At 44.1% G+C, this 13,801-nt stretch overlaps 1 protein-coding gene across 2 annotated transcripts; it reads left to right on the top strand.

Moving 5' to 3' along the window:
* Positions 1 to 201: 201 nt before the first annotated feature.
* Positions 202 to 12,798, top strand: thbs1b (thrombospondin 1b). Of its 2 annotated transcripts, XM_070987163.1 has the most exons (23): positions 202 to 346; positions 521 to 605; positions 812 to 1,371; positions 1,593 to 1,668; positions 2,053 to 2,136; positions 2,294 to 2,403; positions 3,084 to 3,209; positions 4,129 to 4,225; positions 5,127 to 5,300; positions 5,520 to 5,696; positions 5,793 to 5,966; positions 6,258 to 6,385; positions 6,511 to 6,663; positions 6,913 to 7,131; positions 7,279 to 7,386; positions 7,787 to 7,946; positions 8,090 to 8,208; positions 9,306 to 9,540; positions 9,688 to 9,915; positions 10,010 to 10,281; positions 10,381 to 10,478; positions 10,590 to 10,729; positions 10,834 to 12,798. In XM_070987163.1, the coding sequence occupies exons 2-23, from the start codon at positions 542 to 544 to the stop codon at positions 10,839 to 10,841; spliced, it is 3,510 nt and encodes a 1,169-aa protein (XP_070843264.1). In that variant the 5' UTR covers positions 202 to 346; positions 521 to 541; the 3' UTR covers positions 10,842 to 12,798. The 2 variants fall into 2 exon arrangements, with proteins under 2 accessions (XP_070843264.1, XP_070843263.1); XM_070987162.1 differs by lacking the exon at positions 10,834 to 12,798 and having other exon boundaries at positions 10,590 to 10,743.
* The last annotated feature ends 1,003 nt before the right edge of the window (positions 12,799 to 13,801 follow it).

Raw genomic sequence — 13,801 nt, 5'->3', positions numbered from 1 at the left:
TCTCTCTCTCTCTCTCTCTAAGACGATAAGCTCGTCCCTTTTTCTCCTCTCACCGTGATTGGACGAGGCCACTTCTTAGGAATGGCATCAAACTATTTAAATAGCACTTTGTCCCCCTCGGCTTAAAAAGGAGATTTTTAGCGGCTGATACCAGCAGGGACAACTTTTCAATCAAGAAAAAAAAAAAAAGAAAAAAAAAAACACGCACGATTTTATCATTTCGCGGTGGAACTTTTTTTCTTATAAATAATACCCCATAAATTCGTCCTTTGAGGATTATTGCTGGATTTCTACATATTTTGCGGGATTTTATTGTGTTATTTGGTCTGCTGTTCACGTGAAGCAGGTGAGTAACAAATATTGTCAGGAATGTGACCGTTTCTGCAGCTGCATTGACGTAAATTATTGATTTGCGACCGTCTTTGATGTTTTTATAGTCTTCAACCTGTTGCACACTGACTTCGTTGATATTAAAGTTAGAAATGGTTAGATTGTTGCCTTTTGTCATGATTTGTCACAGGCTGCAGGTTGGTGTTTCACCATGAAGCTGACAGGGATTTTTTTGCTATTGATGCTTTGGACCTGCGAGAGCGCGAGAGTCGCAGGTGAGTTTGGCTGAAGTGAGTGGCTCAAGTTGAACTTGCAAAACTTTTCAAAATATCAGATCTCTTTTCAGACAGGAAAAACATTATTATTTATTACGAGAGTCTGTTGTGGTTTTAAAAAGTTTGCGGTGTATTGAAAGTGAAAACAACAGAAATCCAGTGCACTGCCAGACAAAGACTGACTGCTGATTATTATTCACCCGCAGAGAGTCGAGACGACAATAGCGTGTATGACTTGTTTGAGCTCGTCCAAGTCCCTAAGAAGAACCATGGGGTCACCCTGGTGAAAGGAGACGACCCGTACAGCCCCGCCTACAAGATCCTCAACCCGGACCTGATCCCCCCGGTCCCCGAGAGCGCCTTTAGGGACCTGATCGATTCGATCCACGCCGAGAGAGGATTCCTCCTCCTGCTCAACTTCAAGCAGTTCAAACGGACCAGGGGAAGCCTCCTGACCGTGGAGAAGCAGGACGGCTCCGGACCCGTGTTCGAGATCGTCTCCAACGGCAAGGCGAACACCTTGGACATCGTTTTCTCCACCGAGAACAAGCAGCAGCTTGTTTCCATTGAAGATGTGGATCTGGCGACGGGCCACTGGAAGAATATCACGCTGTTCGTGCAGGAGGACCGGGCGCAGCTGTACGCGGGATGCGAGGAGGTGAACACCGCCGAGCTGGATGCGCCCATCCAGAGCATCCTGACGCCGGAGACCCCAGCCAGCGCGCAGCTCAGGATTGGCAAAGGAGCCGCGAAGGACAGGTTCATGGTGAGAACACGGGTCATTAATGCGGGAGATTCAGTTTTAAGCGTCTCACCGAGGCAATTCAGTCCCGTCTCTTTTTAATATCGACAGACGTCAAATGCGTAAAAACGCACACGTTGCAGGGCTGAATGATTGTCTAAATGCTTTTAGCGTGATGCAGTCATAAGCGGGTTTATTTACTGATGCACCGGCTTATAGCCTAAACTGAACTTTGATACTTGCAGGGAGTCCTACAAAACGTGCGGTTTGTGTTTGGAACAACACTGGATGCCATCCTCCGCAACAAAGGATGCCAAAGCTGTGAGTAATTGGGCATCTTGTGTGTTTGCTCATCACTCATCTGCCTCATGCAGTTAATGCCAAGTCCTAGCAAATCCGTATCAAAGAAATGTGTATGTACTTAATATATACTTAATATGCTTGCTGATTTCTACATAAACCCTCCCTGTGGAGCTGTTTACCACTTGTCACACAGGAATGCCAGTTTACAAATATCTCAGGGTACTGTGGTCTCAAACTATGTTCTCTGGGCTGTGCAGTATTATCTTATTGCTTTTCATAGTAATTTATAGCAGTGTGGGATGTGCAGCATTTTCAGACCAGTCTTCTTCCTCATTAACAAAGCAACCAAAACGCTGAGTGTGCAGATATGTGATTTGATTCATGGTGCTGTCCTCCTTTCAGCCATGTTGACTGACACCATGATCCTGGAGAACCTCAATGGCTCCTCAGCCATCAGAACAGAGTACACTGGACATAAGACTAAAGGTAAATGCTACTGCATGTGACTCTGGCATGTTGTGGACACCCTATTATAGACTCCAGCCTAGAGACTTTCCAGACAGCCTAAGAATGAGAACGATGTTGTTTTTTACCTAAATGACCAGTTAATGACCTTTCCCTCTATGCTTTTATCCTGGTGAAGACCTGCAGATGGTCTGTGGCTTCTCCTGTGAGGACCTGGTCAGCATGTTTAAGGAGCTGAAAGGCCTTGGTGTGGTGGTCAAGGAGCTGTCCAATGAACTCCGTCAGCTGGTGAGGAGGAAACCAAACAGACTGTCTGGTGGTGGAGTGCAGGAGTGTCTGCCTGTCTGTCTGCCCTTGTGTGTGTGTTTGTGTGTTGTCTGGTCGCTGGATTACCGTTCCCGCCTGTGTACAGTTGTCCAGTAAAATAACATTAGAAAGGAAGTGGCTACTCAAACATTAGTCAACTTTGCATTGTTAAAGCATGTTTATTGTTAATCAGATGGGATGAAGAATACATTGAGTCTATTGAGGCATCATGCATTTTACAGTGAATAGCTGTATATACTCTGATTTTAAATTCAGCTATGGTCCATCAATACTGAAATCTACATAAATATAGCTGCAAAATTAAACTTGAATTGTTTCTTTAATTGATTTAATTCTGTTTCCAACCCCATATAGAGTTCTACTCAATCACATTTTCTTCATACATCACATAATGTGCCTGCATAAACACTGTCAACCTCAGGCAGATTTCCCTGTTTTCTCAATCTAAACAACATAAACTTCTATTTTTTTACAATTTTATTTACTAAATGTGGTGTTAGTTTAAACATCTCCATTGTACAGTCAATTCTAATATAGACCACAAGAAATGTGGGTTTTGGCAAGGTAACAACTAACTGGGATCCAAATAATCAGCAAATAATATCTGTGTCTTCTCTGCTTCTCCAACACCTCCCTCTCAGACGGATGAGAACAAGCTGATTAAGAACCGCATTGGCATTCACAGTGGCGTCTGCATCCACAACGGCATTGTGCACAAGAACAGAGACGAGTGGACCGTCGATGACTGCACCGAGTGCACTTGTCAGGTGAGAGCTCTTAAACGCATGTGTGAGGAGATGCACCATGATGGGACTTGTCGGTGCATGCACACACTCATATGTAAAGACAACTGACACTGAGGCACAAACACACACACACACACACTTAACACCACCCAACTAATCTGCTCAGTAATTGGTAGTGTGAAGGTCTGGCAGAGGGCCAACAGCCTTTACTGTTGTAATGAGAGGTCTGCTGTCAGAAGTTCAACTCGAGTGTGGCCTACGGGGACTTGACCAGACTTTAAGTGATGCATTGCCCATAATTAAGAACAAGACCTTGGCTCTGACAAGTGGAGAGAAGAAATGGGTTTAGGTGCAAAATACTTGGCAGGGAAGATTCCTGCATTTCACAGATAGGCTTTATTTCCTGATTTCCTCTTCTACGGATACACTAGTTGTCCCTATTTCCCCTTTTCCGGATCCAGGAGGGAGAACATTAAGATGCATAGTTAGAGGCAGTTGTTATCCCTGAGTCATTCACAGTGCACCACACAGTTTGTGCTGGCAGGCTGGCTTTACTTGTTTGGGGCTCAGTGCCCAGTCCGGCTTCACTCTGAAACCGACTTCCATTATTAGGACTCTGGCCTCATTCCCACCTCCCCTGACCCAGTGGGCAGGTGGTTGTCTGCGGGGGTCTCCATTCTGAGCCAGAATTCTGCTGTTTAGTTTTCCTGGTGAGGTAAATCTGTGCAAACTCAGAGAATTTAATGAGTTGGTTGCACGGATATATACTTAGATATATAATTACTCTAAAACACGCACTCATTTAAATTTGTTAGAGACACTGTTCTGCAGTGTCTCAAGTCCATTTGGAAATGGGAACTTAACCCAACACCTGGACATAATTTGGAATAAAACAAGAAGCACACGTTTAACCATACATTTGATCTCTGTGCTTTTGCAGGACTCTGCTACTGTGTGCCGAAAGATCTCCTGTCCACTGATCCCCTGTGCTAATGCCACTGTGCCTGATGGGGAGTGCTGCCCACGCTGTGGAACACGTGAGCATTTGTGTTTTCTTAAGTCCACCTCATTGTTAGCATCACATATAGGAAAGTAAACAGTAATTACAGTTAATGTAAACCTGCAGCATAGGCTACTGTATAAATGTCCTGTGTAAGGTAGAATGTATATGTTTCAATGAACAGACACAGCATTCAAACACCGCCACATTCACTGAAAGAGCTGTTTCTATGTTATTTGCCATATAAAACAAAAAGCCACAAGTATTTGCCTAGATGTAAAAGTTTCTATTCAAGAGAAAGCACGTTAATTTTAGCGATGACTTAACTGCAATAATATCCGAGGAAATGAAAGGGTGATTATATGTTTGGAACATTGGTGCTTTGTGCTCCAAAACATCTTTGAATCTTCAAGCAGAAATGGCTGTAATTTGCCAAATTGGTTAAAGCGGAGTGTAAAATTGGTCGGCTGTTTAGTGAAGCCATCATCGACATGAGGAGAAGTGACATTTCTTCATACCTATGCAGACTTGGCTGCAACGCTTCCCTAAAACCTAAATAAACAGTGGGAGCCACATTCATTCAGACCCCAGCCACTTGTTGAAGTCATTACACACCCAGGGCCATGTTTGCAAAATGTGTTTCCTCTTCAGGAAAACATAAGCCAGTGGGGCATCCCTATGCATCCCGAGGACAGTGGCCCTTTCTATTTCTACAGCTTCTCTCACTGTGTTAGTCTCTGCCCTCCCTCTGAACAGACGGCCTTCTCTCTGTCTAAGTCCCAGCTAAATCCACACTATTAGCCCTGAGCTTTAAGAGCTTTCCCTCCTCATTTAGGCTAGGGGGTGTTTGTGAGGGGGTGCTGCCTCACTGGAATAGCTCTTTTATTGTCTCCCTCTTCCCCTCTCTCTCATATTCTCTCCGTCTCCCTCCTGCTCAGCGAGTGACTATGCAGAGGACGGCTGGTCGCCATGGTCTGAATGGACCCATTGTTCTGTGTCATGTGGGCGGGGCATCCAGCAGCGTGGACGCTCTTGCGACCGTATCAATAACAACTGTGAGGGCACCTCTGTGCAGACTCGGGACTGCTACCTCCAAGAGTGTGACAAGCGCTGTGAGTTAACACAATATACTCTCACCCATCAGCCAAACACAAACGATTAAGTGGACGTTGCTGAGCAGCCGGCTTGATTGTATGTAGTTATCTGTAATTTCACTTTGAGTTTTCCGAGCCTGTCATCATCTGTGTGCCGTAATGTATGATAGAGTGCCACAATAGTCCAATGCTTTGCTCCCTGATAACTGACCTCTGACCTTTCTTTGTGGCGTTCAGTCAAGCAGGACGGCAGCTGGAGCCATTGGTCACCCTGGTCATCCTGCTCCGTCACCTGTGGTGCTGGTGTCATCACCCGTATCCGCCTGTGCAACTCCCCCACCCCTCAGCTTGGAGGCAAGGACTGTGAGGGAGAGGGCCGGCAAACTGAGAAGTGTCAGAAGTCTCCATGCCCGAGTAAGTCCTACCATCTGATATCCGCTGCCTGGTTGCATTTGTGTTCTGTACACAGCAAAGACAGAAAATAATCTTGTTTTCTTCTCCCTCCCTTAGTCAATGGCAACTGGGGACCCTGGTCACCATGGGACACCTGCACTCTCACCTGTGGAGGTGGAGTTCAGACTCGTAAACGCATATGCAATGACCCTGCACCAAAACATGGTGGCAAGGAGTGTGTTGGTGATGCCAAAGACACCCAGATATGCAACAAGAAAGCCTGCCCAATTGGTGAGGCATTTTAATCACTTACAGAGCTTCTGCAATTGAGTTCCATGCATCTGCATATGCTGAACATGACATTTTACTGTGCTTCAATTTACTATATTACTGTTGTTTTTTGGCATCTTTTTTCATTGTACGTTTTAATGATTTAGTTATGTTTTTATACATCAAGCTCTCCCGTAACGATGAGATCATTTCTGGAATGGGATGTACATGATTAAAAGAAGGTTACATGTGAATGATACCTTTGATCTTGCAGTTGATGTTCTGACAATGAGCCAACATTGTTGTTTTCAGACGGGTGCCTGTCTAACCCCTGCTTTGCTGGAGCCAAGTGCACCAGTTTCCCTGATGGTTCCTGGAAGTGTGGAAAGTGCCCAGCTGGCTACACTGGCAATGGAATCAAATGTAAAGATGTTGATGAGGTAAAAATTCCTTTGACCTTGTACAATGATTTTGTCAGTACAAACACGATTTGAAGCCTTTTGAAACATGTACCAAGTCTTCATCTTAACAATCTCAATGGTTGTTCTTTTCATCCTAAAAACAGTGCAAGGAGGTGCCAGATGCTTGCTTTGAGTTTAATGGTGTGCACCGTTGTGAGAACACAGATCCTGGCTACAACTGTCTGCCCTGCCCTCCTCGCTACTCAGGACCCCAGCCATTTGGCAGGGGTGTGGAACAGGCCGCTGCTAAGAAACAGGCAAGTACAATCTTGTCTTTGTGTCAAGCCCCGATTAGAGAACAGCAAAAAACAAATGCTCTGACAAAAAGTGAAATGAGTCGAGGAAAGTAATGATAAATAAAAACCGCTAACAGTGTGAGGTGATGTAAAGTAGAAGAACACATGTGTCTCCAGGGCAAGACCATGTACATATATTGTAATGAATGTCTGACTTTTCTAACTGATCATCTGTCTTCACTGATCATTTATACATTCTTCACTCTCCAGGTGTGCTCGCCCCGTAATCCCTGCCTTGATGGAAGCCATGACTGCAACAAAAATGCCCGTTGTAACTACCTTGGACACTTTGCTGATCCCATGTACCGCTGCGAGTGCAAGCCTGGCTATGCTGGCAATGGCCATATCTGTGGAGAGGACACAGATCTAGATGGATGGCCAAACGCTGACTTGGTTTGTGTGGAGAACGCCACCTACCACTGCAAAAAGGTACGTTTTGGTGAAGCAGCAAGGCTCTGATGTGATTAAAAAAGGGAAGTTACATCAAACATAGTCACATGAGAAATTAATGTTTTTGCAGTGTTTAAGTTTCATAAAATTGTTAGAATCTCTGATTGTCTTTGTCTGTTCTTTCAGGATAACTGTCCCAACCTCCCCAACTCTGGGCAGGAAGATTACGATAAGGATGGCATTGGAGATGCTTGTGACAATGATGATGACAATGATGGCATTCCTGATGACAGGGTAAGTGAAACTCACCAGATGTGGCCCCAACAGAGGACAACGGACTATGTGTGTGTTCTGTGTCTGTGATTGTGTCTGTGCATTCATCATTCATGCTGTCTAATAAGAAGGCAGGTGGAGAGGGGAGAGGGGACGGGAGGGGAGGCTCAGCAGGAAAGCAAATGTTTTTCCCCAGCCTGAGCCAAAACCTCAAATTCCAACACTGAAGTACAGCTCTGAAGGAGCAGCGCTGTGTGTTTGCTAATCCCAACGTTAGGTTTTGGACAGGACCTAAAAATAAAGCACCTTTTCATCCTGTGTCACTCCCTCCCTGTAAATAGATCCACTCAGGCTCAGCACTGCACCTGAAAACCAATCCTCAACTGTTTCCCCCATCTTTGTTTTGCTCTTTGTGAAACAGGACAACTGTCCGTTCGTGTACAACCCCAGGCAGTATGACTATGACCGCGATGATGTTGGTGACCGCTGTGACAACTGCCCCTACAACAGTAACCCAGACCAAACAGACACAGACAACAATGGAGAGGGAGATGCCTGCGCTGTGGACATTGATGGAGATGGTGAGGACTGGAAACTTAAATAAAAATGATCCATGCAAAATCTACTTCTTTATGTCTGTGGTGAAGTGAGGTCATGCTCTTTGAGTAATTCTTTGTACTTATGTACCGGCCTGTTATATCATATGTTTCCATTCATTCCCCAGGCATACTGAATGAGAAGGACAACTGCCCCTACGTGTACAACGTCGACCAGAGAGACACAGATCTGGACGGAGTGGGAGACATGTGTGACAACTGCCCTCTGGAACATAATCCTGATCAGGTGTGGGGGGACACACACATACACACTGCCCTTCCCCATTTCCACCTCACCCACCAGCAATAATTCACATTCATTTCCCTGCCTTTCTCTATAGCTCAGCATATATGTGTCTTTCAATTGAGACAGAGCGTCAGTGATTAGCCCTGTATAGCTGTCTAAGCTTTATCATGCCATGTAAAGGTGGAGTAAATCCTGTATGCAGCTCAAGGGCACATCAGTTCAATAAGGCGTGGTGGGGGGTGAGGGGTCTTTTCAATAGCCCATTGACGTTAACTAGCTAATGTGAGGGAAGAGGCCCGAGGCTGGATATTACTAAGGAATGGGCTGGCCCTGGGCTGTGAGCATGCCCTCTCTGTGCACCACAGACTGGCTCAGTCCACCTGTGCCATGCTACACTGAGAAATAGGAATGTGTTGAACAACAGGACTCAGGAAAAGGATAGAGAAAGGAGGGGGAAGTCTAAATCTACACTGATGTGGTCTCTAAAGAGTGAATTGCACGCTGCAATTAAAAGTCAAAAGAGGCAAGTCCAGACACGGACATAGTAATGTTGCTTGCTACCAAAGACTACAAAAACTGCCCTCTTCAAAAGTCGTGCTCTTATTGAGATCTTTGATGGTAGCCTTTTTGATTCTACACGTTTACCCACATCCTCACATCCAATCCCTGAACCCACCCTCCATCTCCTTCCATTCATCCCCCTTGCCCATATTCTTTCTTGGTGCCGCAGGCTCTGTCTTGTCCTGCCAGGTAGGGCTAGCATGCCTTTGCCATTCACTGCAGATGCTGGAGGGACTCAACAAGCAAATTGGAGTAGGAGGAGCAACAGTCTTGTGGAGTGATGTTTGATTTTCAGTAGCTGAATCTGCTGACAGATCTTGGACAAATTGAGCTTGGCAGCTTTGCAGACAGAGTGACTTCAGCTTTACAAAAGTCCTTAATGAAAGCAGGGGAGGAGACATGAAAGAATAATGATAGCAGGAAACACTGCAGTGAAAAAAAATAAACATGATGGACTGTAATCACCTATGTTAGCACGCTAATACTTCATTCTTCCCTTAAGTCATCACTGACACTAAAACATTGTATCATTGTAGGTGGATTCAGATGATGACCGTGTAGGAGACAAGTGTGACAGCAACCAGGACATCGATGAGGATGGACACCAGAACAACCTGGACAACTGCCCATACATCCCCAATGCTAACCAGGCTGACCATGACAAGGATGGCAAGGGAGACGCCTGTGACCATGATGATGACAACGATGGAATCCCTGATGACAAAGACAACTGCAGACTAGCCTTCAACCCTGACCAGCTGGACTCTGATGGTGAGCAAGATCGGCCATGTTTCACCCCTGAAGGGGATTATGCTAAATGGTTCTAAACCATTGAAACTGAAAGCACATAGCATGTCTAGAGATCTTCAGAACACCTTGTGTTTCAATTAATCATTGATGAATATGCATATTTTTTAGGTGATGGTCGCGGAGATGCTTGCAAAGATGACTTTGACCAGGACAATGTGCCTGACATCTACGACGTGTGTCCAGAGAACTTTGACATTAGTGAGACAGACTTCCGCAAGTTCCAGATGGTTCCTCTGGACCCCAAAGGCACCTCACAGATTGATCCTAACTGGGTTGTCCGCCATCAGGGCAAAGAGCTGGTTCAGACTGTCAACTGCGACCCTGGTATTGCTGTTGGTAAGTAAAAAGAAAGTGGGATTATCTGCAAAATGCACCCAATTTCACTCAAAGTCACTCAAAGTCTGACCATTACCTTGAATTATTTCTTCAGGTTACCACGAGTTCAACTCAGTGGACTTCAGTGGGACTTTCTTCATCAACACAGAGAGGGATGATGATTACGCTGGCTTTGTGTTTGGCTACCAGTCCAGTTCCAGGTTCTACGTCGTGATGTGGAAGCAGATTACACAGACATACTGGTCAAATAAACCTACCAAAGCCCAGGGCTACTCTGGTCTGTCCATTAAAGTGGTTAACTCCACCACAGGCCCAGGAGAGCATCTCAGGAATGCCCTCTGGCACACAGGGAATACCGCAGGACAGGTAAGAAATTTGTTGGAGGTTGTATCACCAAATGGATGATTGTAATACAGAGATGTGTAAAAAGGTAAACTCCTGGCTCTTTGTTTCCCTATGCTTTAGGTCCGCACTCTGTGGCATGACCCTAAGAATGTTGGATGGAAAGACTTCACTGCCTACAGATGGCATCTGATCCACAGACCAAGAACAGGACTTATCAGGTGGGCCGAACATATGAAGTGGTCCATCTGGAGATGTACTCTTTACATGGGTTTGGCATTGAAATCCCAAGCTTTGGATCTCACCAACTGATTTGTCCTTTATTTCCACAGAGTTGTTATGTACGAGGGCAAGAAGATCATGGCAGATTCTGGTAGCATCTATGACAAGACATACGCGGGTGGCAGGCTAGGTCTTTTTGTCTTCTCACAAGAGATGGTATACTTCTCAGACCTCAAGTATGAATGCAGAGGTAAGGATTTATGAAGAAAAGCTTTTGATGTTGATGCTCTTTAAATCAATGTCCCTGAGGAGGCGTTATCCATCTCCTTTCATTTTGTCTCTTTCTTTTAACAGATGCCTAAACACACGGCGCAGGAAGCTCTGAGGAATGCACCTTTTTTGTATAAAGTATGAACTTATGTATTCTGATACAAAGTCCAGGGACCGATTTATCTCCGCAACTCTTTCTTCTGCGGCACGCACACTTGGACGGGGCGGAGGGTATGTGGTCGGCCTCAGGGTAGCTTGAAGCTGGTTTGGGCAGAGCACCAACCTGTTGACTGCCAGTTGAGGATCAGAGAGCCCCTTCTCCTCCACCCTTAGCATCCTCGAGAGCAGGGAGAGCTGGAAAAAAAATAGAAAACAAACCCTCTATCTTTGCCAGTAGGACACAAACACCTTTCTATCCCAGCTCTGCCTGCTTTCTCACTCTCTGAAAGACCTCATTCATCTCTGTGCGGGAACGGCTCCCCATAGACAACTATGCACTTCCAAACCTTTACATCTCTCTCTCTCTTTCTATCTCACTTTTTCAGCCTGTGTGCCTTTCTACCTTACCTTCTGGATGGACATCCCAAAGAAAAACTAATGAAATATTCCGGTTGCTTTACTAGATCTGCCAGGATGTAGATTCTGAATGATACAACTTTTGAGGACTCAAAGGATGAAGACAGCAGTAACATTTTGTAGGAATCTTTGTTTTTGAGGACTTGCGACTTAAGAAAATGGCTGGGAGTGAAGCAAGTTAGAAATAAGGGGAACATAATGTAGTTCATTCATGCATGTACTGTATGTGGAGGACTGGCCATGAATGGAACAAGAAAGTGCTTTTATGCATCTACCTACGAATCTCTGTAGAGAAGACCTATGGAGAAGAGAAATACAACATTAAATTTAGGTTAGCAATCTGTTGAACTTACTAGTATCATGGGGTTTGTTAATGTTGTCTTGTTGATTAACTAAACAACTCTCAGGGTAAGATGGAAGTGACGGCCTAGGAATAAATCAGAGGATTATATTTTACAGAAAATTGCTAGAGCCAGTGATCCCAAAGCCAGTATTGCCTCCACAATACTTCTCATCTTACATCAAAACGTTGGTCAATGAAGAGACTTATCCCTCAGCGTTTGAGGATTTCAATTTGAAATCATGTAAATACATGTAATTTATTGACTCTTGCCTACAATGTAGGCAGCAAAGGAAATTTGAATGCTTTGAAAAGGTAAATAAAATCCATCCATTATCACAATGAAAAATGACCCAAAATCAGGTACAGCCAGGTGTCAGACGCAGGATGCTTGCTCTTATCAGTGCCTATCATCTCCCATTGTACAAAGTGAATTAGGTATTCTTCAGCTAGGGCTATTTAGCATGAAGTGTATGTGACTTGTGTGCCTTTTCTTCAGAGAGAGATGAAAAACAAAGGAAATCTTTGATGTACAAATATTACCTCATTGCTGTTGTATAATTTGATCAAACAAAAACACAACCTAAGTACTTTTTCATATTCCTTTCAAATGATGGATATCTTAGTTGTACTGTAGCATGAGCTGTAAATAGTATGACATTTCATATCTAAAAACACCACAAGCTCCCAATCCCGTGATCTACCCCGGTGAAGAGGACAGTAAAATGGGAGATTTCTTTTTTTTATTTTTTTTTATTTTGCTTTATCATGTATGTCCAATGCTGTTTTTAGCAGATAAATTATTGTTCTGTCTTAGCTGTTTGTGAGAGGTTGATTTGAGTGTGTGAGCGTGTGTGTAGATAAATGCTATTTAAATAATTTATCAGGATGTGTTGCCTTACCAAAGGGCAAATATCCATCTGTATAAACGGTTTGCACACTGACATGAGGATGTTCTGTTCTTTATCGTTTTTACCTTCTTTGTTATTGTGTATCATTGTTACCATTATTTTTGTACAATTAGTTTTGCTTGTCTGTAAACATTTTCTTAGTTGTACAAAGCGAAATGCTGTTTTTATTCATAGCAATTATTTTGTTAAATACTTCAAGACAATAAATAGTTGTTAAAATTCTGAAGTATGTCTGTGCTTTTGTTTATCAGATTGGAGTTATTTTACCGTTCTTCTTCCAGGTTTAAGTCCACTGTTGATCAAGTCTAGCATGTGTTTAGATGACGTGGAAATACGATATGTTTTACATTAAACACAAACTGGTGGATGACTCAGAGCAGACATACTGTAGGCCTCTTCCAACCAAAACACATCACGAAGACAACCGGCTTTGATTAGGTCTACTGTAGCCCCAGTGCTCAACACTTGACTATACTCAAAGTCAAAATGATTGCCCAGTTCTCTGAAGGCACAAACAGAGTTGTACTTTCAGGCATTTCTCTCTACAGAGAGGCTCACATTGCCTCTGTGATGAAGGCCACATGAGGAATGTGACACAGACGTCTGCTCCTCAGCTTGATCTGCCTGACCCCTCTGATCTGCACTGACCTCTAGAAAAGGTTAAACAACACAGAGACCAAATACTAGGCCAACACAAAACTTGACATTGGCTGACTGGCTTCAGGACGCAGTAGCTGGAAAAATCCACTGGTGGACAAAATAACAGGAACACAACAAAGCAAGACCACAAACTGTGGCTATAGCATGTCAACAGCACAAATCTCAAACTAATTTGAACATCAAATGAGAGTTCTGAATCTATTGCACAGGTTTTAGGATAGTCCTGAGCAGTCACTGTTGTGATATTCCTGCACTGGATGTCCTACAGATCACTACAAGTCTTCATGGGTCCAAATGTTTAGAAGACGGGTTCCCAAACCATTACCCTTGGAGAGCAAAACTGAAGCTTAATGGTGGGCCACAGGCCAAAGAAACACCAAACACCTACCTTACTGTACTGTTGAGATGATACTAACATCCCAAGTTCCTTTACTTGACTGTCTTCCTACAATCTGCCAACCTTGTTCAGATTATGAAAAATAATTAGTAAATAGGGATATCAGATATTTAAAGAGCATTTTAGAGTCCGGCAGCCCCACTTTGGGCAGCCGTGGTTTTGAAAAAC

Source organism: Chaetodon trifascialis, chromosome 19 (genome assembly GCF_039877785.1).
Source record: "Chaetodon trifascialis isolate fChaTrf1 chromosome 19, fChaTrf1.hap1, whole genome shotgun sequence".
NCBI lineage: Eukaryota > Metazoa > Chordata > Actinopteri > Chaetodontiformes > Chaetodontidae > Chaetodon > Chaetodon trifascialis.
The sequence above is the reverse complement of the archived record's forward strand: the minus strand, read 5'-3'. Positions and strand labels throughout refer to the sequence as shown.

Excerpts from the sequence above, each read along its gene's own strand:
- thbs1b (XM_070987162.1), top strand. The coding sequence starts at position 542 with ATGAAGCTGACAGGGATTTTTTTGCTATTGATGCTTTGGACCTGCGAG. Across the intron at positions 5,697-5,792 it reads TCAGAAGTCTCCATGCCCGA|TCAATGGCAACTGGGGACCC; the intron begins GTAAGTCCTACC and ends TCCCTCCCTTAG. Across the intron at positions 7,387-7,786 it reads ATGGCATTCCTGATGACAGG|GACAACTGTCCGTTCGTGTA; the intron begins GTAAGTGAAACT and ends TTTGTGAAACAG.